The 26,398-nt window shown below is 43.6% G+C and overlaps 1 protein-coding gene across 1 annotated transcript in view; it reads left to right on the top strand.

Annotated features, from left to right (window-relative positions):
* LOC307253966 (glypican-5-like) overlaps positions 1–26,398 on the top strand; it is a gene marked incomplete at both ends in the record, with an annotated part of 50,008 nt that overhangs the window by 16,757 nt on the left and 6,853 nt on the right. The window contains 2 exons of the mRNA XM_080032189.1: positions 5,626–5,746; positions 11,582–11,711. Of these exons, the coding sequence (XP_079888315.1) occupies positions 5,626–5,746; positions 11,582–11,711 (251 nt within the window). The remainder of the gene's footprint in view (positions 1–5,625; positions 5,747–11,581; positions 11,712–26,398) is intronic.

Below are 26,398 nucleotides of genomic sequence, written 5' to 3'. Positions count from 1 at the left end.
CATGTTTATCAGCGGTGTCATGTCTTCATTTAAAAGGATAGTGAACTGATGGACGAGGCACATTCATATGTTAATGTGATGCCTGTTAAGCATTAGGAAGGAATGATATCTGTTCAGCTCTCAACAGATGTTTACTTGCTGCTGGCAGGGGCGTTGTAAAAATGTCTCTTCTTGCAAATAACAAAATGCATTTAGCCAACTCCGGCTTTCCATTCCCTTTTTAATCTTTTCACTGCTATTATTGAGCTTAGAGAGCTTGAGACTGTAGATGTTAAACAGCTGATGGGTGAAACAACATGCATGGCTCCTCTCTTTTTTACTCCTATTGCACCAATCCTCACAGAGCATAGCCCATTAATATTTGATCTTTCCATTAAATCGTGCATATCACATATTCATGGCTTTGGCTCATGCAGGTCCTTCTGCCTTTTGCAGTGGAGATTGCAGTGACCTTAATTACAATGGCTCAATATCCAGGTTGTCCTACCTGTCACTTATCCTGGTATTGCTAATCAATAACAGCTGAAGGGATTCCTCTTAGAGCATTTCATGTCAATCTGCTTTCAGATTCCAAGCCCACACCTTAGTCCTCCTTTTAGCTGCAAATGATTTAAACAATCGGCATACTGTCGTGTATATCTTTAGATTTAGCTAAGCACGACTGGACAAGAGCCAGTTATTTTGCCGTCAAAAACCAAATAACTTGTTCGCGATTACAGACCTGCTCCGAAACTGGTTCTCAATATACCTTGGTGGAAAAGTGGTCATGCCATACATTTAGGACATTTAGTACATTTCATTCTGAAATGGCAACTGTCCATTCTGAATAGGGTACATTTTAAGCCCTGCTAATAACATTTCTTAACTGCTTGATTAACAAATACTTCTTTATGCAGACGATGCAGTAATATTCTGTGTTGCCAATTCTATTCAAGTTGTTACAGAGACATTGAAACTGCTCTACAATTACCTGTAAGATACTTATTACCCATAAAGGTATCTAATGCAAATGCAGTTTATTTTTTTGAAGTGGTTTTTCTCTCAATTCCTGATTATGGTTCATGCGTCCATCTTTAGGCCTTCAGAATCCACTCATCCTTAAGCTCTTGGATGCATTTATGGAGATGCATTGTTCATGATTTGTTTGATTGGCCTTCCTTTAGTGAGGGACACAATAACCCTTGTTGCTTATTTATCTACAAATGTATTCTTGGAAAATGTCCATCTTGTGTGTATGTCCTAATGCTCTGGGTGGAATGAATCTAAAAAAAACACTTAAAAACCACATATAATATCCCTCTTTAATTCATAGCCATACATGACAATGACCTGATACCAGAGTATTGCTGTGTCTGTTTTAATTAGTCAGTGTATTCCTTGGTGTAACTGCAAAGAGTCTGTGCCTGTGGTAAACGAGCAATGTCTGCTCGGCCGATCTTTAACAAGCAAAGGTCAAATCAATTGGCTGTCACTCTTGGCTTCATTGTTACTAATGAATACACACATTCTCTTGTGCTTGTATGAGGACAAAGTTGAACACATGATTATAACAGAATATATGTGAGGTGTTTACAATTGTGCAAGGGCTGCAGATGTATAAGATACATGGTGTTGACAATGATCCCCGAAATCTTTGGTTGAGCCTATGAGGAATTGTGGGATTTCCCCCTGGGTCACAGTCTGTCATTTTTTATATAGAGCTTTGTTTTCATCCTCCCTTCTCTCTCTCTCTCTCTCTCTCTCTCTCCCTGTCCTCTTTTTTACATCCTCTTTCCGCTCATATTCATTCTATTGCCTTGGATTTTACAAAACACTTAGGTGGGAGTTTTCAGACCTTTCATCGCATGTGTTAATGCATTTTTTTGTAGCCCAATATCCTGTTATTATAGAGGATTCTCAATTTGTTGTGCGCATGTTGGTGCATGTATTATCATAGCCTGTTTGCACTGTCTCATCCCAGTCACACAGTAAAAGCAGAATTGAATTCTTTGAGAGATTAGATGGGATGTACTTTACGATCTTTTGCTATTCACCGGTGCATCTTTGTAATCAATGTCAGCAGTTTCCATGGTGACCGTCTTTGTAATGTTCCTTTTGATTATGTTAGCAGTACAAAAGAGATCAATGAGATATGGTGGGCTCATGAAGTAAGATTAGAAACTTTACTTTATCTTAACCCAGGCTTTCTGGATGTATCAGGTTTGTTGACTTGGCTGTGTGTACAGCAAGGCTAACTTCCTCTGTTAAGCAGGTTAAGATCAAAAGATTTTCTGAAAACTATCACATCCACACAATAATAAATCAACTCACTTCTACAACTTACACACAGTGTTGCAGGACCAAGTATGCACAAATGCTGGATAGAAAGGTGATGATACTCAGGTTCAGTGACGCCTTTTGCACTTCAGAATATTAGGCAAATAGAAAATCTCAAGTGAAATGTTTTAACATTGGGCGACTGTGGCTCAGTTGGTAGAGCAGGTCGGCCGATGATCAAAGAGTTGGAGGTTCGATTCCCGCCCTGCCACCTGTGTCATAGTTGTTGTGTCCTTGGGCAAGACACTTCGCCCACCTTGCCTCGTGTGAATGTCGATAGTTAGCTGCTGCTATCGGTGTATGAATGTGTGTGTGAATGGTAACGTGTAAATGGGAACAGGTCTCCCTTGCAAAAGAGCCTCCGGTCTCGATGGGATTTACCTGTATAAATAAAGGTTTAAAAAAAAAAAAAAAAAAAAAAAAACAATACACACCATAGCTGCTGTGTACCTTCACTAACTGATGCGAGCCTCCTCAAACATATAACTCTCACTTATTACAGAGTTAGGAGACCTGATGGACCCTCCCACCATTGTTCGTATCTAAGTACATTAAAAAAAATGCAAACAGTTACAATGGGGTATGTAATTAAATCACAATATGGCCTGAAGGGTTATCTACTGTATCTAACATTGCATATGTGGCAATGGACTATTAATCAAACCAGATAAGCAACTTGTTTCAATCCTAAATCCAGCCTTTAAAATGTGAATTGTACCCGCTCACTGAAAAGTAACTCATCACTTACTTATGTATACAGTAGTTATACAACACAGACTCTCACCAAATGATTAGTCATTTACAATGTAGGCATCCTCCAATATTCTAGAATGGCAGAAGATGCATCCTAAAGGCCTTTGCACACCGGGCGCGACGCGAATAAACGCAACGTAAAAGTGAATGTTTTGAAATGTGAATTTTGTCGCGTCTCACTTTAAGAAGCGACGTCCCAGAAAAATCGAACTCAGTTCGAAAAAATAAAAAACGCAAATTCGCGGTGCGAAATGACGGCGCTGGTGTGGAAGCTTGTATTGACTCTGTATACGTTCGTTAATTAACGGATAAATCGCACGAATAAAACGCGCCCGGTGTGCAAAGGCCTTAACTCTAATATGGCATCTCATCATATAACATGAGAGCAAAACTGGTAGTCATCATTATTTTTTCCCCATTTCCCCTCTGGGCCTATGTTGAAAGTATCAGCAGCAGTGTGATGTTTAATGTATTTCCTATCATTAAGTTTCTATCGATTATGTTTATTATAGTTGTGTGGCGCTGCGTACATTTCATTATATTTTTTTCCTTTTCCAATGATCTCATTTTCCCATGAGGATCTGTTTTAGCGTTTGTCTCTTAAATTAAACATGCAGCTCTTGATCTGTTGATGTTGTATTGCGATTGGCTGCATATTTCATGTGAATCTGCTCAAGCATAGCGCACAGAGACAAGCTCATGAAGCACCTCTGTGTGACTGTCAGTTATTATGGATTCATGACTTCAGGACATGAAACACTTTGACTTGAAGAAGACCTTTTAACCCCGCATGTGACCTCTTATCAGGAAAAAGTAGATGTATGAAAACACAATCTATGTGAGAAATATCTGTTTAAAGTAATGTATTGAGGGGGCGCCCTTAGCTCAGTTGGTAGGGCGTCCCCCCCATGGGCCTCGGCCAGCAGTGGACCCGGGTTCGATTCCAGCCCGCGGTCGTTCTCTGCATGTCACTCCCCTCTCTGTCCCATTTCAACTCTGTCTCTACACTATCAATAAAGCATAAAAATGCCAAAAAATATCTTTAAAAAAAAGAAAAAAAAGTAATGTATTGCATCATATTTATGCTTAAAACCTAAGACCAGCATGGTTAGTATGGCTCCAGAGGCCACCACACCATCTCATGCATTAGTCAAGTTGTTTTGTGTAGTTTTTTTGGTTGACATCCATCCACCAATGTGTCTGCTTTCTGGTTCCCACAATCCCTTTTCCCCTTGTTTCTTTTGCCAAAGTGTTTTTTTCTGTGTTGTCTAGGGTGTGTGCTCAGCGGTTACTGAGTTGGTGGCTGATTGTGTTAGCTAGCAAAGCTGGTTTGGGACTCGGAGACGTTGGAAAAAAATATGACTCATGAATGATTGTTTCTTCTGTTTTGGTTTTTCTCTCACTTCATCTTCCATTTGATCCACCCACTGCAACCCCCCACGTAGACAAACTGTTTTCATACTTGCTTATAGCCCACTACAGAAGGAGACATCAATGAGAGACGGTCATGGGTTTAAATTGTTCATTTAAAGTGGTTCCATTTGAAGCTCTTCCATTTTACTTGCAAATAAATGTAGTTTTTTTTTTTCTTTCTTTTTTTTTTTTTTTTTAAGGTAGATTCGACAGAAAACTATGTTAGAAGAAGTCAGTAACAGGGGAAGAAAGTAACATATTCACATGGTAACAGGTCAATTTACATTTTGTTTAAGAAGCGTATAGCTTACAGAATAAAAGTTCTGTAGGGAGGTAAAACCAAAATAGACTGTGTAGAGGTTACTGGGAGTCCAGTAACAAAGGCATATTTAAATTAACACCATTTGAATCCATTCCTAAAAGTGCAAGTGGAATAAACTACAACACTGCACCATGTGCTATGATCCTCTTGTATGATATGGATGTGAAAGATCTATTCACAAAATCCATCTACATTTCCTTTTGAGTTATGTAATAAAGTATTATTAGTTAAAAGTATAAAACCTCAACAAACAAGTCACCATCTTTACATTTGTACTTAATGTATTACATATTACACTCAATCATTTCTTCGACATTTAATTAATGCTTAAACAATGTTGTTGATATTACCTCTATGACTTGAACAAGGTGATTATGATTAAGATCAGTTTGCCCGAGGCTGAACTCCTGTCACCACAGTTCAATGTATCAAGTGACTCCTCAGCTTCAGTAAAAGACTGTTCCTTTGTTTTTATGCCAGGAGTAAACACGTTATACTGTGTGTGTGTGTGTGTGTGTGTGTGTGTGTGTGTGTGTGTGTGTGTGTGTGTGTGTGTGTGTGTGTGTGTGTGTGTGTGTGTGTGTGTGTGTGTGTGTCTGTGTGTGTGTCTGTGTGTGTCTGTGTGTGTGCATGCAAAAAGTACTACGCCCTGACTGAACACACTAGTATAGTGACTGTGGGAAAAAGTGGGGCAGGAAAGCAACACGCACACACACACACACACACACACACACACACACACACACACACACACACACGCTCACACTCAGAACTGGGACAGAAAGGACTAAATGTCTCTCTCTTGTTCTTTCTTTTTGCAGCTATACAGGTCGTGTGGTTGGCAGCAGTCTGAAAGCCCAGAGGGAGAACCCAGAGATGAGCGTTCGTAATACAGATCCTGTCCTGAAGGGGGCCAAACTGAGGCTGGAGCAGCTAACACAGGTACACACACACATGGTCCCCTCAAATAAGAAATACTGGGTGAGGTCCATTTAGGCGCACATAATTTTGCTAAAGTTCGTGGAATGATTACATAAGTAATATTTAGCTTTTTGCAACGCTAATAGGAAGATACATATAGAAATATTGATTGGCTGGTCCATTAACCTGACCATGTGCATCGACATATTGAGTTTTCAACAGTAGCACACATAATGCTAATCCCTGGGATTACACACTGACGTAAACGTTCTCCAACATCTATTTCATTGCATTACACAAATGAACCAAAACATATTGATCATTTATACACAGCTCCCATTTAATCTCAGCTGAAAGTTTTTTTGTTTTTTATTTTTTGTTTGCTTCTTATGCTGAAATCATGGTTTAATATCCAACAGTGATACTATCTGTATTTTTTTGTATGAGTATTCCCTATCTGCACTACCACCCTACACTAATGTAAGCTGTGACATATTCTTGAACTGGACTTTAGTATTCATTCATTGTTTCTGTAGAAAGTGTGTAAGCCAGAGAATATGTATTTCATAACTCTCCCATGAAACATCAATATCTTCTGTAGTCACCTTGGCAATGACACTATGATGTTTGCACATGGTAAGCCTTATATGGGTGTGTTGCTACCTGCCCCTTGATGGATGGAATTATTCATAGCCGTACCTAAATAATGATGCTATTGTTAGTTTGATGTCTGACTATTATTTTTACTGTGAAAAATGAAGTTTAAAATGTTGGTGTTTCTTCAAAGTGTCATGAAGGTGTGATACACAGTTTCTGCAGGTGCCTGGGCTGAGTGTGTGTGTGTGTGTGTGTGTGTGTGTGTGTGTGTGTGTGTGTGTCTGTCTGTCTGTCTGTCTGTCTGTCTGTCTGTCTGTCTGTCTGTCTGTCTGTCTGTCTGTCTGTCTGTCTGTCTGTCTGTCTGTCTGTCTGTCTGTCTGTCTGTCTGTCTGTCTGTGTACGGTGTGTGTTTCTGTCCTCTTCGCCTGGTTCTCAATCATCCGTTATCACCTCATGTGTGAAGCACTGCCTGATCCAATCAATTTAAATGTCAGAATTCTGAAGAGATGGAGGCAATAACATGCAATAATAAATTAATAAATTAAACAATTAAACTGGATTTATGCAGCACTATTCAGACGCTCTGGACAGCATGGTGATACAGTGGAATGATTTGCATGGATGATTCATAAAAACCATAGAAATATGATCCCACAAAATGATTCATCAAGATTACTCATAATGATGCTGCATTGTTTGTTTCAAAGACCATGTTGCTAGACAGGCTGCTAGACAGACAAACAGGAAGACAGACAGACAGACAGACAGACAGACAGACAGACAGACAGACAGACAGACAGACAGACAGACAGACAGACACATACTGGTGGAAGGAGCAAACAAACAAGCAAAGGAGACAACAGAGAGCATGTAAGCCATTTAAAGGATCAGGCTGGCAGGTGATACCAATTTTTCCAAAACTGTGACTTTTTCTGACACTCCCACTCTTATTTGGTCATGTAGTTTACTGATAGGATTTCACAACACTGTAAGCACTGTGCTTTGTATGAAACTGTCTCAAACGAGTGTGTTTGTGTATTTACAAATGAGTAAATAGTGTATTTGTTCGAATTGGCGAGCAAGAATGTATGGCTGAAGGGCAATGTACTGTATGTGGGATGGAATCAAAATAAGCTACAGAGTTCATGTGCATGAGAGAACACGTCCCCGAGTGACAGGTGGCCCATTTATGTTCAATTTATTTATTTTTAGAAGACAATAATATAGGACTATTGCACAGAGCGATGCCATATGTAGTATTAGGCTTTAGCTACACAGACAATACTGTTTTGCAGGATTGTAGGAAGTTTGTTTTAGTCTCTTCATGAGAATTAAAGTAGTTTGACTGGAGCATCATCATAGTCATTTGAAAGTAATATTCCTATTTAGGTATAAAAAGAAATTCATGAGGACAGATAAATAGATCAAAAATGCAACTACATGTCAAGGCTGTTGCAGCTGTGGGTGTAAACGTGTAAAGTGCTGTAAAATAATGAATACATCTGCCGCTTCACATTCCCAGGGTCACACTTTGTAGAAAAATGTATAGTATTTGCTAACTCGGTACTCATGCATCAACACAATACAGTATATAGTCAGACCTTTTACTATATGTTCTATGGAGCACATAGTCCCATATATTTCCCATTATATCTCAAAGTGAATGAGGGAATGTCAACACAGTTACTGTCTGCAATATAAGTAAAGCACAATACGACCTTGTCATGTTTGACACTGACATTGACATTTATCTTAACACCATCCCTGGGACAGCGTTAAGGACATAAATGTATTGTATATTGTAGTTTGTCGAAAAAAAATCTGATACATACAGTATATATAAACATAAGGGTTGTTGACGGTTATATCATATTCATGTAAAATCATAGGACAGGTCATGCTTTGGTTTATTTTGCTGCTGACGCTGTTTTTGTGCTCCGTCTAATGTTGGTGTTGAGTCCATTAATCATGTGGCATCTACATGGAGAGAAAATGCCAAGTCAGCATTCCACCCCTCCACCACCATATACACAAACACACAGCACACATGCACTACTATGTAATCATTTATGTATGAGATCTACTTTCTATGGCCTATTAATTCTATGCAACCCGTGTGTGTCCTTGTTAGCATACAATTTAAAGAGCATTGAATCTTCTGTGAGTCTTATAAACACACCAACACACACTCACACACACACTATAGAAGCCCTTATACGATGCATGGATGGTGGTGAATGCTAAGATGCTACAACATGAACCAAACAGATAAATCAGATATCAAGCAGCTCATCTGCATTCCAAACTATCTCCACTTCCAAAGAGCGTGCAGCCTTTCCAATCGCTTCCATAAATTGAGAGAGTGTCCATGCACACAAACCCTGTGTGTGTGTGTAAGTACACACTGTCAGCTGTTCCTGTCCTTTGAACGAGTTGAGAGTCACCTATGGAAAATCCAGGGCCTGGGGTTAGTGCCTCTTTCATGCTAGCTGCCCCATTGCTTTCTCAGTGGGGGGGATGCCATATATCTGAAGCACACACACACACATATTAATGCATGCCGTGTATTAATAATTATTCATGCATGTCAGGTGTGTGTGTGCCATTTTACACTCTCGGGCAAAGCTAGAAAAATGGAACAGGACAGAGGAGCATCCTTGGAATTTTAATGATGTCTTCAGCCTGGTTTTGAAAGTTCGTCTTTCCCTTCATGCCTCTCCTTATCTTTCACTGTCCCAATTTCATGTTACGTGTTAATTAGACCTTTGCAGTGGTGGGTTGTGCTTCCTGCAGGCTCTGCCCTCTAATGGGATTCTATTAGCGTTGCTGCTTCACTTATCCCCGCAATTACAATGTGTATGAACATGCTCTGGCCAATCAGGACCAGCCTAATCAACCCTGTGAGAGCTGCCCCCTAGTACAGGAAAGGGGCAGTGGTCCCAACAGTCCTCATGCTAGTTTTTCTTCTTCTTAAGTGACAGAATATGGAAACTCTGCCAATGGTGGCTTATAGAAGATGCTGCTCTTCCCATAGAGTGTCTTGGTGTCACCCAGTAGTTTACCCCGGAAATGAGGATTATAGTGGTCGATTATGCAGTGTGCAATTACCATGCAATTACTGTCCAGTGACGACGTTTGATGCCAGCACAGCAAGTAGGGGGTTATGTTTGTCTAAGGATCATTCTGATTGGCTGCACACATTATCTCTGCTGCATGTGTACAAATAACTAGTTGTGTACAGTATGTTTATGTTAATCTTTGACATTTCGGTAACAACAACCTTCATACTGTAATGGCTGATAAGTTCCAGTGAAATGGTTATGGTACTTCCCATTATAGCTAGAATGCAAAGTAATATATTATAATTGCCATTCCATCCCTCATTATTTTTGATTTATTGAAGTCCTCCTGTCTATGTCGTATTTAGAAGAAAAAAATAACATAGGACCAAAAAACCTCACCTTAAAGTAAGTTTTTCCTCCTCTCATTAATTTAATAGGACAGACCGCTCTCGAGCTGCCATCCATTCTGATGAATTTAGTTTTAGGTGTATTGGTTCCACTGGAGAGCTTCAGTGCCACATGACCCACATTCTGTTTGTATTTTTACCTTCCCACATGGCTAAGAAAACCCTGTCCTGGTGGAAACATCGCTGTACTTTTGACCTCCCTCAGCAGCTCATTTGTAGTCCAATGACACGATGGTTAAATCACTACAGAGTCTAGTCTGTCTCTGTATCCCTTCGGACACGCTGTCATATAATAACCTTGGGTTCCCCTTGTTTCCACGGCAGCCCCACGCCTACTGTACAGTGGAGGCCAGATGTTTCCTCTGTATGTATCCAACCTGAATCTATGCTTTCTATCTGAAAGCATAGGCCGACAATATCAACAATTGCTATTTATGTGTCATTTTTGGTTAAAAATGACAAATAGTGGGGGCGCCCTTAGCTCAGTTGGTAGGGCGTCCCCCCCTTGGGCCTCAGCCAGCAGCGGACCCGGATTCAATTCCAGCCCGCGGTCGTTCTCTGCATGTCACTCCCCTCTCTGCCCCATTTCAACTCTGTCTGTACACTATCAATAAAGCATAAAAATGCCAAAAGAATATATTTAAAAAAAAATTACAAATATATGACATATGAATTAAAGATCAATTAACCGTTTAGGTTTAAATACGAGGTTAAGGTACAAACAAAGCTTTTACCGTATTTGAAAACTTAGTCATCGAGGTGTTCGTAATGAATAGTCTTACCCTGCATGACAAACTATTTTTGTTATTATAAAAGACAAAACAGTTGACTCTCCCTTTGGCCTTCGTTGTATTTAATTTGCCAGAGAATAATAAATCATTAAAATAGATGTTACAATCCGGGTAGCATCAGCTTTTTACAGTATATATAGAAATGTTATCTTAGGGGGAAAATGAAATAGAAAAAAATTGTCAGCGCAATACATCCTTTCCCTTTATAAAACTGGTGGCCATTTGCCTTATCTCTGTCCTCAGCTGGAATCTATATATTACCCACCTTGACTGTAACACAATACACAATCATCATACGGTGAACCAATTCTATCTTCCTGTCGCTGACAATGTGCAGAAATCCTACCACTCCAATTTATGTACTTGGACCAAAAAGTTTTTTCTTTTTCCTATCTGTGTTAAATCTAATTCTGCAACTATCGATTGAAACAAGTCAAAACCCAAATATTGAATGGATGGTTTTTTTTCAACTCCTCAATATCTGATCTTTGGGAGACATGAGGTTTTTCACCCAGCATCCTAATGATGTAACATGTGACGGTGTTCGCTCTGTGACTTAACTGCGCAGTAGAGAATATGGATTCACGCCGAGGCAGCATGACCTCAATTAGCCTTTAGTCTGCCTTGTGATCTGTGTGTGGGTTCATGTGTTTTTGCACGTGATTTTCTACAGTATGTTAATTCATTTGGTGCCATTAAAGGGTCAAATCTACAAAAGAAAACATCCCTTTTTGCTTTATGTTAAGCATTTCTCTTTTGAGGATGTATCTGGTACCATGCTCTATCTATCTGTCTGTCTGTCTGTCTGTCTGCCTGTCTGTCTGTCTGTCTGTCTGTCTGTCTGTCTGTCTGTCTGTCTGTCTGTCTGTCTGTCTATCTATCTATCTATCTATCTATCCAAATTGCCAACTATAAACATGTGTATGTGACTTTTTCTGTGATTTTTTGGAAGTGCATACATAATGTTAGTGCAAATTTTATTTTGTATGTTTTATTTAGGAGCTGTTAGTGGAGCTCGGCTGGGCACGAAAGAGCAGAGTAAAGGTGGAGGAAGAGGAGGGAGGGAGCGCACAGGCCGAGAGAGGCAGCGGGGACGACTGTGACGATGAAGACGGCTGTGAAGCATCTGGTGAGTCATGAGCTGTGTCTCAATCGAGGGGCCGCATCCTTCTAAGGACCCGGTCTACGCGGTCTATGAAGGCCATATCCCGGTCTCCGCAGGTCTACGAGCACTTCCGGTTTGCGTAACAAGCCGCTACCTTGCGTGACGACTCGCCGCTCCTGAGCTGCCTTGCAACCCTGATTGATGCCAACGAAAACAGCCTTGTCAACGGAGGAAAAAAGAAAAACAAGTTGCGTACAGACGGAAAGAAAAAAAAGTACAAGAAGAAATAAAAGAAAAGACAAGAAAAAAAGAAAGGAAGATAAAAGTTAAGAAGATGGAGCAACACATTGCTTGTCCCATTTAGAAGGCTCCTTCATATGCGGCCGAGAAATGCAGCCTTTGTTTCACGGTTTTGAAGGGTCCAACAGATGGATCCTTCGCGGCCCAGCATATCCCAAGATTCATTGCGGTTTTTTCAGAGATAACATAAAATAAAGTAAAAAAATAACAAAACAGCAACGTGTTGCTCCATCTTCTTAACTTTTATCTTCCTTTCTTTCTTTTTTTTCTTGTCTTTTCTTTTGTTTTTCTTGTCCTTCTTTCTTCTTGTACTTTTTTTTCTTTTCGTCTGGTAGGCAACTTCTTTTTATTTTTTCCTCCGTTGACAAGGCTGTTTTCATTGGCAGCAATTAAGGTTGCTAGGCAGCACAGGAGCGGTGAGTCGTCACGTAAGGTAACGGCTTGTTACGCAAACCGGAAATGCTCGTAAACGGAGACCTGCGGAGACCGTCTCATTTAACAACGCTCGTTCGGCCTTTGGTTCGGCCTTCACGGGCTATGGCCTTCATAGACCACGTCGACCGCGTCCTTAGAAGGATGGGGCCCCTCGATTGAGACACAGCTATAGACACACACACAAACACACACACGCACACACACACACACACACACACACACACACACACACACACACACACACACATGCAGAGAAGTATGCATGCAAAAATTTAGGAAACAAACATGAGTAAATAACACACATAATGTTGTGCAAATGTAGGGATATGAGATTCTGATATGTAAGGAAGACATCAACATACTGTATACGGCATTGAAATATATATATATATATATATATATTTAGATACACACCCGTCATAAATAAAAGACAGCACACATTTCACTGGCATGGTGGAGATTTTAAAATGCTGCTGCTTCCACATATCTTGTGCCAGCAGGGAAATGCCCAGAGGGAGGGATAGTACTGAGAGATGGATTCAACTGTCCAGATTCTCTTCCCCACTCTCTCTCTCTCTCTCTCTCTCTCTCTCTCTCTCTCTCTCTCTCTCTGCTTCTCTCTCTCTCTCTGCTTCTCTCTCTCCATCTCTCTTTCTGCTGGTCTCAGCAGTGTATTTCCTCCTTGGCCAGGAGGATAAAGGATGCAGTTACAACCAGGTCAAACCAAAAACAGCTATGGTCAAATTAAACTACAACTAGAAAAAAAATGCAATTCCTGCAGGAAATGCATGTGAATACTAAGAGCTGCAGTGACTCCCAAAACACTGGTGAAAATGCAGGAAAAATTAGAACCCCGCTGCCAACCGCTGCTTAAAATGCAGACATGTGAAAAGAACTGCATAACTAAAAATACAAAAATTACTACAACTACGACAGTACTAACGTAACAGACTTCCATAGTGTAAATTTCCCATTATCTGTAGCAAGGGTTCAAAAAAAGGTTAAACTCAGTTTCATTAGGTTTAGTGGATGGTTTATTTAGATCACAGTCTGGGTCCCTTCATAATAAATGTGAACAGATCCAGTCATTTGTCAAATACCAATGCAATCTCCATCCAAAGGCCTGAAGGACCAACAAACAGTCCTCAAAGGCTGCCCACAGACATACGCCAGCTTCACCCTTCATCTATATTTAGCTGGAAAAACACATATGTTGATTAACTGGTCATACATACGACAAGACCCCCGCCACCTTCATGGAACTTTCCATGACATGCTATGCTAGTGGTTTGTAACTGGAGTTTCTGTCAAATGATATTCAGGTCAAAGCAATGATGGCTTACCAGCGTTTATTGGGTGGCACTATACGCAATTTCTACTGTATACAATGTGCTGAAATAGAATAGATTATATTGAATAGGAAAGAATAGCAGTTTCATTGAATTGGTGTACTCCTGCTAAATCTGATTGATTGTCATAATGTACTAAACAAAGCACTCTTCTGCATCATCACCTCGTTACCAATGAGGTTGTGTCTCCCTGGCGATCCCAGCACCCTGGGTGATGTCATCAGCATATGATTTGTTATTGGCCCTGGAGGGCAGAATGTAATAGGTTCAAATGTCATTGTACACACTAATTAACCTTGCACCGTCTCGTTATTGCTAGAAGCATGAGTGTGTGGTAAACAGTGACACAGTGACGGGTGTCGCTTGTTAGTCCTTTATGAGACTGAGCTGTGGGTCAGTGGTTCTCAATCCGTGGCTTGCAGACTGGCACCAGACCGTGGGACAAGTGCAACAAGGCCAAGACAACACAACGTTATTACATTAGAAATATTTTGGTTAATGTGTGTTTCTTTCCTTAACACTTCATGTTTATTTGCTTCTTAGGGAGTCTATTGTAACATACTGTATGGCCAGGGACTGCAGATGAAAACTAGCCTTCTGGCTCAATCTGGCTGATTTACAAAGATGTTTACTACTATGCACTGTCCCCGTCAAATGAAAAAGAAAAGACAAAGAAGGATTGTGAAACAAGCTAAATGATCGTTTGGGGATTTCACAGATTCTGAACAGCAACTAGCTCGAACTTCTAGCAGTCTAACTCTGCTGCATAGTTCTGTATTTGTCCTTGTTTATGCCATCAAGAATATACTGTTTTAAAACACAATTAGGTCATCAATATCAAGGGTAATCAATCTCTCTTTACCTCAGTCTGCATGCGGTGTGTCAAGTTTTTTTCTACTAGATCCGAACCAAATGTGTCCCGGAAATGTTTTGTGTGTCAGAAGTTTTGTTTGCATGTTGGATTTGGGCGTTGGTCAGGGTCATGCTTTGGTTTATTTTCAAAAGGAATATATTAATAAATGTATTTTTTTATCACTCTTTCATTTTTGCCAGTTGACTCAGTTGTGTTTGTTTTTCTTTTTATCTGTGCTTGTGGGCTGGGCCTGAGTCTCAAAAGTATGGGCCTTTGTTCCTACAGCTGTCGTTCCATCCAAAGAAATAAATAAATAAACGGTAAGAGAATTTGAGAGAGCAGGTAGGAGAGATCAAAAGGCCAAATGCATACATTATAATATCAAAAGAATGTCCCACACATGTTTAGCAATCATGTCGGTCGTCGCCCTGCACCCCCTCGACCAGATGGTCCACAAAAACCCTTGTGATTATGAAAATGGGTTAGCACATGATGTAGGTGTGTATTGGTTGACTGCTATTGGGATGTGATGTAGCATTGAGAAAACAAATACTCCCAATTAGTATTTAAGTGTGTCCGAGCTGTAAAATATCCCCTTGAATGTTTATTTCCGTACCCTGTTATGTAGCTGTAAAAGTTAAAGCATGTGTTGTTTCATTTGTCATGTACCCTTTTTACAGTAACCTTCATGCGTCAGATTTATACCCACGCCTCCCACTGGGCCTCTAACTGGTACATTGGCTGTTTACAGACGAAAATTGCTGGTTATGATTTACAGAGGGTGTGTGTGGAGTAGGGGGACCTTGTCTTTCATGCGACAATGACTTCCTGGAGAAATAAAGAATGACATAAGGGGGATGTTCTGTATGTGTCCCTGCTTGTTCGACATCTGTATGCATACAAACAAGCCACACACACGCACTGAGGCTGAAAGAGTGATAGCTGCGCCCAACAGAACACACAATTCACACAGGGTCATTTCTTTTTTGGGGGGGATTATTTGTACTTCTGAATGGCCATACTAGCCATATTAGATGAGTAGTTTTGACTTGATGTAAGACTGAACAAATGAAACTTTAAATGTATTTATTTTTTCTCGGATAGATCTGCCACTATATCTGCCTGTCCACGCTTTCTGACTCTCGCTCGTTTAAATTCTGCCTACGGAACCACTTTCTCTAAGTCTGAAATCTCTGAAATGTGGAGCTTATTATTTCACAGGGAAAGGAAAAGCTGCCTATAAGTTCGACATTGTGGCTTGCGTGACAAAGAGTGTGTGTGTGTGTGTGTGTGTGTGTGTGTGTGTGTGTGTGTGTGTGTGGATGTGAATGCACTGATGAATTTCGCTGGTTTCTTGTTTGTGCATGCGTGGCCGACATGTGTTTCATGTGTGAGATTTAAAGGGTGTTTCTGTGTGTGTGTTGTGTATGCAGACGGGCAGGCGCTACATCTGTTGCTGCTATGTCTTTGTGTGTAATCCATTATGTTTTATGGATGGCCTATAGTTCTCTGTCTGACTGACTGAAATGGATCCAGTAGCGTGCTGTTTCTTGACTGATAATGTCTTTCTCAATATCGACCCGCTGTTTTCGTTAACGCACATATGACTGAGCTTAAGTTTTTCTCTCTCTCTCTCTCTCTCTCCCTCCCTCTCTCTATCCCTCTCTCTCTCTATCCCTGGGCTGTGGATATGAAATAAAGGAAATTATTCTTCCGGTCTTGTAATTAGTTCTCATGACATTTGGGCTTTTGTTGACTATTGAAAAGGGATGAGAGAAGTGGTGGATGAGAGGGCGGTGGGTTGCCAGGCCTGAGCCGGCTAGGAGCTGAAATCAAGCCCTTTTTTAAAAAAAACTTCTCAAAACACCTCAATGCCTATGCCTGTGTTTTATTCATGTGGGCTACTTAACACTGAGAAGTTTATTTTAGTCATGCTGAGACAGTATCCGGTCTATTGTTCTTTGATTGAAGTCCATTTACAAGTTGATCTGAGCCCAGAATGGCAGAATCACTTGGCAAACATTGTTCCCAGATCAAAAACAAAGGAACAAGGCAGCCTTCTAGAGTCGACATATGAGCGCTTAAAAGCAGACAGCTTTAGTCAGCGCTGCTTGTGCCATTCTAAAAAGGTTTTTCGCAGAGGCAGTGAAGTCCTGCCAGAAAAGCTGATTCTATAGTTATTTATCGTACATTGTTTTAAAATCAATTGTTCTGCTGAAGGTTAGAACCTTCCAAAAGATTATGTTTTTTTCACCATTCTGTATGTCAATAGAAGACATTGATTCTTGCCTATAGACAAACAACTGTAAGGTCTTCTTGCCATTTCAAGGGTGATGCAAATTCATGCTTAAGTTGCTATGGAGTTCTGCATTATTAGATACACCTCACCACCTCACGCTTAAAGTAGCTATGAGGATCTTTTAAATATTTTTCCTCTGATGTTCATACATAACATGTATCAGCAAACGAGACCATCAGTGAGAAAAACTTTATCTGTTCTTAATGTCTTTGTCCGGGTATGCTCACCCAGCAACAACAGCTTGTTATGGTACGATGCTGGACCCAAGAGCAGACAGAGACGAAGTAGGATTTATATAAAAAAGGTTTATTATATATATGGTGAGGGGAAGCAGGTAGTGGGTGAGGGAGCCAGGGGGAGACCAAAGCCGGGAAGCTGGAGAGAGTGGTCCGGATACTGCAGGCAGAGGAAAACAAAAAAGTTAGGTTGTGGTCAACAGCTACAGGCAACAAGAAACCAGAGACGAGTAAGCGAGAGCGAGGGAACAGAAAACTGGAGCCAGGTACGTTATAGTTACCACGGTAGCGCATAGGACGATCCGGCGCCAACAGCAAGGAATCCACGGGTTATGAAGGGGAGTTGATTGGAGGTGAAGACCAGGTGAGCGTGATTGCAGATGAGGACCAGGTGTGAAGTGAGACAGACAGGGGGAGTGGCAGATACAGACGAGGAAAACACAGCGGGCTGCTGTGACCACAACAGTACCCTCCCCTCAATGGACGCCTCCAGGCGGCCTAAGCTTCTCTGGATGAGCCAGATGGAAATCCCGGATGAGGGAGGGGTCGAGAATGAGACCCCGCGAAACCCAGCTCCTTTCCTCCGGACCGTAACCCTCCCAATCCACGAGGTACTGATGCCCTCTGCCCCGACGCCGAATGTCCAGCAACCGCCGGACGGTGTATGCTGGGTGGTTGTCAATCACCCGGGGAGGAGGGGGGGCAACGGCCGGGGGGGAGAGAGGGCTGGTGGAGACTGGCTTTAGACGAGAGACATGGAAGGTTGGGTGGACGTGCATGGCTGGGGGCAGCTTGAGTGTGACCGCAGAGGGGTTGATGACGGAGACAATAGGGAAGGGCCCCACAAAACGAGGGGTTAACTTCTTAGAGCCAGTCTGTAAGGGAAGGTCCTTGGAGGACAACCACACCTGCTGACCCACCCGATAGGCAGGAGCGGGAGCCCGGTGGCGATCAGCCGTGCGCCGGTTCTGCTCAGCGGAGCGCAGCAGAGCGGTGCGCGCGCCCTTCCACACCCTGCGGCAGCGGCGGAGATGGTGCTGTACTGAGGGAACGGAGATGTCGTCCTCCTGAGCCGGAAACAAGGGCGGTTGGTACCCCAGGGAACATTCAAACGGGGACATGCCGGTGGCTGCACAGGACATGGAGTTGTGGGCATACTCGATCCAAGAGAGATGGTCGCTCCAGGCAGAGGGGTTGCGGGCAGCCACACAACGCAGCGCGGTTCCAAGATCCTGATTCGCTCTCTCCGCCTGCCCATTAGTCTGCGGCTGGTACCCTGATGACAGGCTGACAGAGGCCCCCAGCGCACGGCAGAAGGCTTTCCACACCTGGGAGATGAATTGGGGGCCGCGGTCGGAGACGAGGTCCGTGGGAATCCCGTGGAGGCGGAACACATGCTGCACGAGCAGCTGGGCAGTCTCGGTGGCAGAGGGGAGCTTTGGGAGGGCAATGAAATGAACAGCCTTAGAGAACCTATCCACAACTGTGAGGATGACAGTATGGCCATTAGAGGGGGGAAGACCAGTGACGAAATCCAGGCCAATATGAGACCAGGGCTGACCAGGAACAGGAAGCGGGCGAAGCAGGCCGGCAGGGGGTTGATGGGAGGACTTGGCCCGAGCACAAACCGTGCAGGCCAGCACGAAAGCCCGGGTGTCAGCGTCCATCGCTGGCCACCAAAAGTACCTCTTAAGGAGTGACAGGGTGCGACCCACGCCAGGGTGACAGGCAAAACGCGATGTGTGACCCCACACCAGAACCTGGGAGCGCACCGAACTGGGGACAAAGAGGCGGTTAGGAGGGCCGTTGCCCGGGTCTGGTTCAGTGATTTGGGCCTCCCGGATGAGGGACTCTATCTCCCAGGTAACCGCAGCCACCCTGAGACAGGAAGGAGAGAGGATGGTGTCAGGGGGACCCGGTGTGTCCACAGTGCCAAACTGGCGGGAGAGGGCGTCTGGTTTGACGTTACGGGAACCGGGCCGGTAGGTGAGGGAGAAATTGAAACGCCCAAAAAACAGGGACCACCGGGCTTGGCGGGAATTCAATCGCTTGGCTGTCTGGATGTAAGACAAATTCTTGTGGTCAGTCCATACCACGAACGGCTGTTCTGACCCCTCAAGCCAGTGCCGCCATTCCTCCAACGCCAGTTTCACAGCCAGCAGCTCTCTGTTACCCACATCATAATTCCGCTCAGCAGGAACCAGCCGGCGAGAGAAAAAAGCGCAGGGGTGAATCTTCTCATCCGAGGCCGAGCGCTGGGACAGGACCGCCCCCACCCCAGTGTCAGATGCATCAACCTCCACAATGAACTGCCTGGAGGGATCCGGTTGGATGAGAATGGGGGCAGACGAAAAAAGCTCCTTAAGCCTAGAGAAGGCAGCCTCCGCTTCAGGCGTCCAGGCAAAAGGGCGGGCAGGGGAGGTGAGATGAGTGAGAGGGGCTGCCACCCTGCTGTAGTCACGGATGAACCTCCGGTAAAAATTGGCAAACCCCAGAAACTGCTGCAGTTTCTTGCGGGAATCGGGGATGGGCCAGTCAGTCACTGCAATGACCTTCTCGGGGCAGGTCCTCACTTGCCCGCTCTCAATGATGAACCCCAGGAAGGATACAGAGGTGACACTGAACTCACACTTCTCGGCCTTCACATATAGCTTGTTCTCCAACAGCCGTTGAAGAACTTGCCGGACATGCTGGACGTGTTCCTTCTGATTGCGGGAAAAAATCAGGATGTCGTCTAAATAGACAAAAACTGAGCGGTTGAGAAAGTCCCGGAGGACGTCGTTAACCAGGTTCTGGAACACAGCAGGGGCATTAGTTAGGCCGAAAGGCATGACGAGATACTCAAAATGGCCGAGGGGGGTGTTAAAGGCCGTCTTCCACTCATCGCCTTCACGGATGCGCACCAGATGATAGGCATTACGTAGGTCCAATTTGGAGAAGACTGTGGCGCCCTGCAGTGGCTCGAATGCGGAACTGATGAGGGGCAACGCATACTTGTTCTTCACAGTAATGTTATTGAGACCCCTGAAATCAATGCATGGGCGAAGTGACTTGTCCTTTTTGGCCACAAAAAAGAAACCTGCACCAACAGGAGAAGAGGAGGGTCTCATGAGGCCAGCCGAAAGAGAATCCTTAATGTACTTCTCCATGGCCTCCCTCTCAGGACGGGACAAGTTATAAAGGCGACTACTGGGCAAAGGGGCGCCGGGGAGGAGATCAATGGCACAGTCATAGGGGCGATGAGGAGGCAGGGTGAGCGCACGACACTTACTAAATACCTCTCCCAGGTCATGATAAATTTGGGGAACCAAGGAGAGGTCGGGAGGTTCCTTGGGCAAGAGAACATCTCCCACTGCCGGAGACAGGGCAGACTGTAAGCAGGTGGAATGACAAAACGTGCTCCAACTCACCACCTTGCCAGAAGACCAGTCAAATTGGGGATTGTGAAGCTTGAGCCAGGGGTACCCCAGCACCAGGGGAGTGAGGGGAGACAGGATGACATGAAACTGAAGTATCTCGTGGTGATTGCCAGAAACAATTAATTCAAGGGGCTTAGTACGGTGGGTAATAAGGGCCAGGTGACGGCCGTCTAAGGCGTTAGCATTTAAGGGAGAGGGTAATTGTTCCAATTTAATGCCAACCTGAGACGCGAAGCCCGCATCAATGAAGTTCTCATCCGCTCCAGAATCCACCAGGGCTGACACAGGAAAGGAATGCCCGAGGGACAGGAGAGTGGCATCCAGCAGTGAGCGAGAACAGTGAGAATCGGGGACGGAGGGGGCGTGGCTCAGCAGGGCCCCGAGCCTCACTGCCGAGCCCTGTCTTTTGGCAGTGACGGACAGGTGGAGATGAGATGCCCGGGCAGCGCACAGTACAGACACACTCCGGTCTTAATCCGATGAAGCCGCTCTGCCTGGGTGAGACGTGTGCGACCCAGCTGCATGGGCTCCTCTTCAGTGACAGCCCGCGTCACGGGGGCAGAGAGGGCAGTCTTAGGGAAGAGTGGGGAACAGGAAGCAGCGAAAACCGGAGGCACGGAGCTGCCCGCCTTCTCCCTACGCCGCTCGCGTAGGCGATTATCCAGCCGGATAGAGAGGGAAATTATTTCATCGAGAGTGTCAGCTTCCTCCCTAGTAGCCAGCTCATCCTTGATTGTCTCACTGAGACCGGAAAGAAAAAGCCCACGTAGTGACTTGTCGTTCCAGCCTGACCTGGCTGCATAGGTCCTGAACTCAACGGAGAACTCAGCTACACTGCGGGAGCCCTGACGTAAAGAAATAAGCCGCTTGGCGGCGTCCCCTCCCTCTACTGGATGGTCAAACACTTTCCTCATCTCTGCTACAAAAAGGTCAAAATTGTCATTAGCTGGGGAATCACTGTCCCATAATGCTGAAGCCCACGCTAGTGCATTACCCTTAAGTGACCCCATAATGTAAGCGATCTTAGCCTTTTCTGTGGGATAGGTGAGAGGCTGCTGACTGAAAACTAGGAAACACTGAATCAAAAAGTCTCTGCACGTACCCATGTCCCCAGCATAGCGCTCTGGCGCAGGAATAAATGGCTCACGAGCTCGTGGCAGGTGTAACGGGGAAGTGAGAGCAGGCGGGGGTGCCGCTGGTAGTGGAGGCGCTGTGGTGGGAGGTACCAGTAAGTCCAATTGGTCACCCATCTGTGTGACTCGGGTAGCGAGATTCTTAAAAGCCTCCATAGCGTCCCGGAGAGCTTGGCTGTGCTCCGCCACCTGAGTGCCTTGGGCGGCGAGAGCTCCACGAATGTTTCCGATGTCCGCTGGGTCCATCTTGGCCGGATCGTTCTGTTATGGTACGATGCTGGACCCAAGAGCAGACAGAGACGAAGTAGGATTTATATAAAAAAGGTTTATTATATATATGGTGAGGGGAAGCAGGTAGTGGGTGAGGGAGCCAGGGGGAGACCAAAGCCGGGAAGCTGGAGAGAGTGGTCCGGATACTGCAGGCAGAGGAAAACAAAAAAGTTAGGTTGTGGTCAACAGCTACAGGCAACAAGAAACCAGAGACGAGTAAGCGAGAGCGAGGGAACAGAAAACTGGAGCCAGGTACGTTATAGTTACCACGGTAGCGCATAGGACGATCCGGCGCCAACAGCAAGGAATCCACGGGTTATGAAGGGGAGTTGATTGGAGGTGAAGACCAGGTGAGCGTGATTGCAGATGAGGACCAGGTGTGAAGTGAGACAGACAGGGGGAGTGGCAGATACAGACGAGGAAAACACAGCGGGCTGCTGTGACCACAACACAGCTGGCGTTGTAAAAATAAAACACTACCGCATTTGACCAAAGAGGCCGCTATGATGAACACAAAAAGTTCCTTATAGCCACTTCAACTTAATTAGAAGTTTTAATGTAATGGTATTATAATCACACAAATGCATGTCACATATTCCCATAAACAACAGTCTGCTGTTATTATTATTATTATTATTATTATTATTATTATTATTATTATTATTATTATTATTATTATTATTATTATTATTATTATTATTATTATTCTGAAGAGTTTTCTTTCTTCATTTAGTAATTTCTCAGCCTCTCCCTTTGCCATTCATTTCACAAAGATTAGACTAGAGATTGATTTCCCATCCTTTCCAACCGACACAATCTCCTTCCGCAACTGCCCTTTCTCCGATCTCTCCGTCTCCCCCGACACATTCAGGGTCCTACAATGTCAATAATGTAAATGTAATCGCAGCTTCTCCTCTCCTCTCTTCTCTCCACTCCTCCTCTCTTGCTGTGTCACTGTATTGCTGTTTTATTCAGTGATGTGATGTGGCGGTAGTGGTGGTTGCAGCCGGGGGTGGGTTATAAACTGCAACTTCCAGGTAACCATGACTCACATTCCAACCACTAATGTCTGTCACTGTATGGTCTGGAAAGCACCCATCCCTTTGCCCTTAAAAAATACCTTCCGTTTATTTATCACATGTCTGGAGCAGTTTACAAAAAAATCCCCACTGTGACTTAATGTCTTACAGATTCATGTGGTCCTAAACAAAAAATGCAAATAAAAACATTATTCAGGTTCATCATTAATTTATACATACTTGGTAATATATTGGTGGTTCTATTGGTGTGTGTGTGTGTGTGTGTGTGTGTGTGTGTGTGTGTGTGTGTGTGTGTGTGTGTGTGTGTGTGTGTGTGTGCGTGCCTGCGTGTGTGTGTGTGTTTGTGTGTGTGCGTGCCTGTGTGTGTGGTGTGTTTAAGCGAACGTGTGAATTTGTACTTTCAAGGGGGCACTCAATCCCTGTAACCATGGCTACCAGGTGGTCCGTCCTCCCGTGGGGCCTTATTTGATGACAATGAAGAAAGAGAAAGAAAGAGAGGAGGCGTGGCTGATTTGTTTTGCCAACATCTCTCTTGTCCAATTAACATGACGTATTTTTTTGTGTATTTCTCATTTCTCATCACATTTCTCTGTGTTACGATACCTTTGAATGTTGTTAAGTATAGCTTTAATTTGCAGTTAAACCGCTGTCAGTATTCTCTAATAACAGACAAACAACAGGATATTGTACATTGCGAAACCATTTTCTATTTATTGTCCAGCATCCATGTATCTTCCCTCTCTGACATATCAGCCTCTCCCCCACTTCCCTGGGGCCAGATTCACAAAGCCTTAAGAATCTATTTCATCTTAAAGGGGAAGGCCGGTGTAACCCCCCCCCCCCCCCTTCTCTCACACACACACACACACACACACACACACACACACACACACACACACACTGCCCGAGGACAGTTTGATCTGCATTGGTAAGAGTCCGTCTAAAGGGAGCCAGGGAGAACGATAAAAAAGTCTGCCGAGGCTCCCTAATCTGAACCCGTGACCGTTAAAGTTCCCTGAGAGAGCCCTTGGAACTGATTGATCAGAGCTATAAAATACAAACTGCTTCCTTGGTACACTACACGCATGCACTGGAGAACATTAGAGTGTGCAACATGCTACCAATGCAGTCGGAGTGCTACTGTTACAGCAGCTTTATCATGGACTGAATCATTATATTCAATAGTCTGTAGTAGCTACAACAAAGCAACCATTGTCTGAGAATGATACTTATAACAAAGGAGAGTCATACATTATAGGAAATGTAATGCTGTCCAATTTGTTTTTACTAACATAAGAGAGAAATGCTTACTGTGTATGGAATAGATCTGTTCATATTGACTGTATTAGCAAAATATTCAGCAATACATTGTATTTGTTTTCCATATATTATCGGCTCCTGGCAGCTAAAGCACAGTGGTCTCGGTCTTCCTTAAAGCCTGAAAAGGTCAGGGCTGATAACGAACCACGAAACTAGACAGGTTCCCTTTTCAACATCTCACCAATACCACTGTCTTTCCCTCGTGCACGTGTGGATATGCTGTATTTTGTGTTATGTCTTGTTGTCGGAAAATCCTATTAAAAGACCAGAGACAACAATGCTTTGTTTGATTATACGCAAATTAAGATTTATCGAACGAAAAATGCCTCATAGAAACAGTCAAATTTGATTGAATTTCATCAATTTTCGACGCAACGTTTGTATGTTTGATCTCATCTGATTTTCTCTTCAATTGTGAAAGGCTTATGCGACAAACGCTGATTGAAACATTATCTCCCCAAATAAATTAGTAACGGCCGTCACAATTGTTTTGTCTTTTCTGTGCATCTGCGTCATACCGATGTTTTGACACCATCGTTGTTGTTGCTGATTAGACTTCAGAGGTCAAAGGTTACTGCGACCTGACATATATTGTGAGGTCGCAGTAACCTTGTACCATATTATAGCGTCTTAGGAGTTCTTACATTGCCTTTTTTAGGTTTTGTTAAGCACATGCAAACCGTTTCAGTCTGTTTTGTGTTGCTCTAGACACACTTCAACATTAATAGACATACAGCAGAACAACAACAATGGTTAGCAAGGTCGTGGTCGTATGCCTGGCATGGTACCGCCAAAGCAGTAGTTCTTTTTAGTTTTGGCCAATTTCAAGAGATTTGTTATCAATAATATGAAAATGTAAAACTGCCAACATCTTCATCAAACTGCTCTCTGGTATGCAGGTCACATTTCATGGATTGTCAGTGAAGGTCATCCAGGCAGCAATTAAGTTCCCTGGAAAATAGTGTTTGGCAAAATAAAAATGTTGTAACGTATTATAAATTACATTTGTACGACCATTGAGATGTATGTGTAATTTATAATCTGGCTGTTTTCCCTCTTTTGATAGATCCCGTTGTCAGTTTGTCCTCAGTTCTTTGGTTTCATTTTGTTTTGATGCACGAGTCTCACAGATTGGATTATATTGACTACAACTGGTACATAAACAGGAACACAGTCACACACACACACACACACACACACACACACACAACACACAAGGTAATCAAGAGGTGAGAAGAAGATGATCAGGATCAAGGGAGTAACGGTGGATGCAGAGAAAAGGGAAAGTCATAAGCGATGGTGCTCACGTGCGTGCGTGTGCATGTGCGCGTGTGTGTGTGTGTGTTCAGCATGTGGCAGTGGTTAATAAGCGGCAGCGTTAAAATGATAGATCCTCGGGGTAGGGGATTCTGCTCATTAAAGAATTACACATTCACTTTGCTCTCTCTGTCTCTCTCATTCAAAGAGACTTAATCCTCTCTGTTTTTTTTCAGCGCACCCTGAGCGAGATAAAATAATTGAACTCTACATGAAATCCTGCACATCGCTATAATACCTACAGAATAACTTCTTGCATTGTTAAGTCCCTGCATGCATTCGAAAGCTATCAACACACCCATAACCTCCATCAAGCATCTCTTATATGGGCTGTCATGTCCATCCATGCCTGTCCATCAACTTGTCTGTTCGCCCATTTTGTGCACGCCTGTCTTTCCCCCTAATTGTCTCTCTACACCTGAGCGAGTCTGTTTATGCAAATCTGATTAGACATCACCTGTTTACTACTCCCCCCCAACCCCTCCCCAAACACACACACACACACACACATACACACACACACAGACACACCCTCTGCAGTGCTGTTGTTATTTACCATACTTGTTGACCTTTTGAAAGAAGCTTGTTGCCCTTGCTTTGTCTGGCTTTTTCCCTAACTACACCTCCAGCTTTATTCCTCATATATGTAAATGAGCTCAGACTAGCCACACACACAGTAGATAACCCACGCACACACACACACACACACACACACACACACACACACACACACACAAACA

The sequence above is a fragment of the Ammodytes marinus genome (genome assembly GCF_949987685.1).
Source record: "Ammodytes marinus genome assembly, chromosome: 8".
Taxonomy (NCBI): Eukaryota; Metazoa; Chordata; class Actinopteri; order Uranoscopiformes; family Ammodytidae; genus Ammodytes; species Ammodytes marinus.
This window is presented reverse-complemented; position numbering and strand designations above follow the sequence as displayed.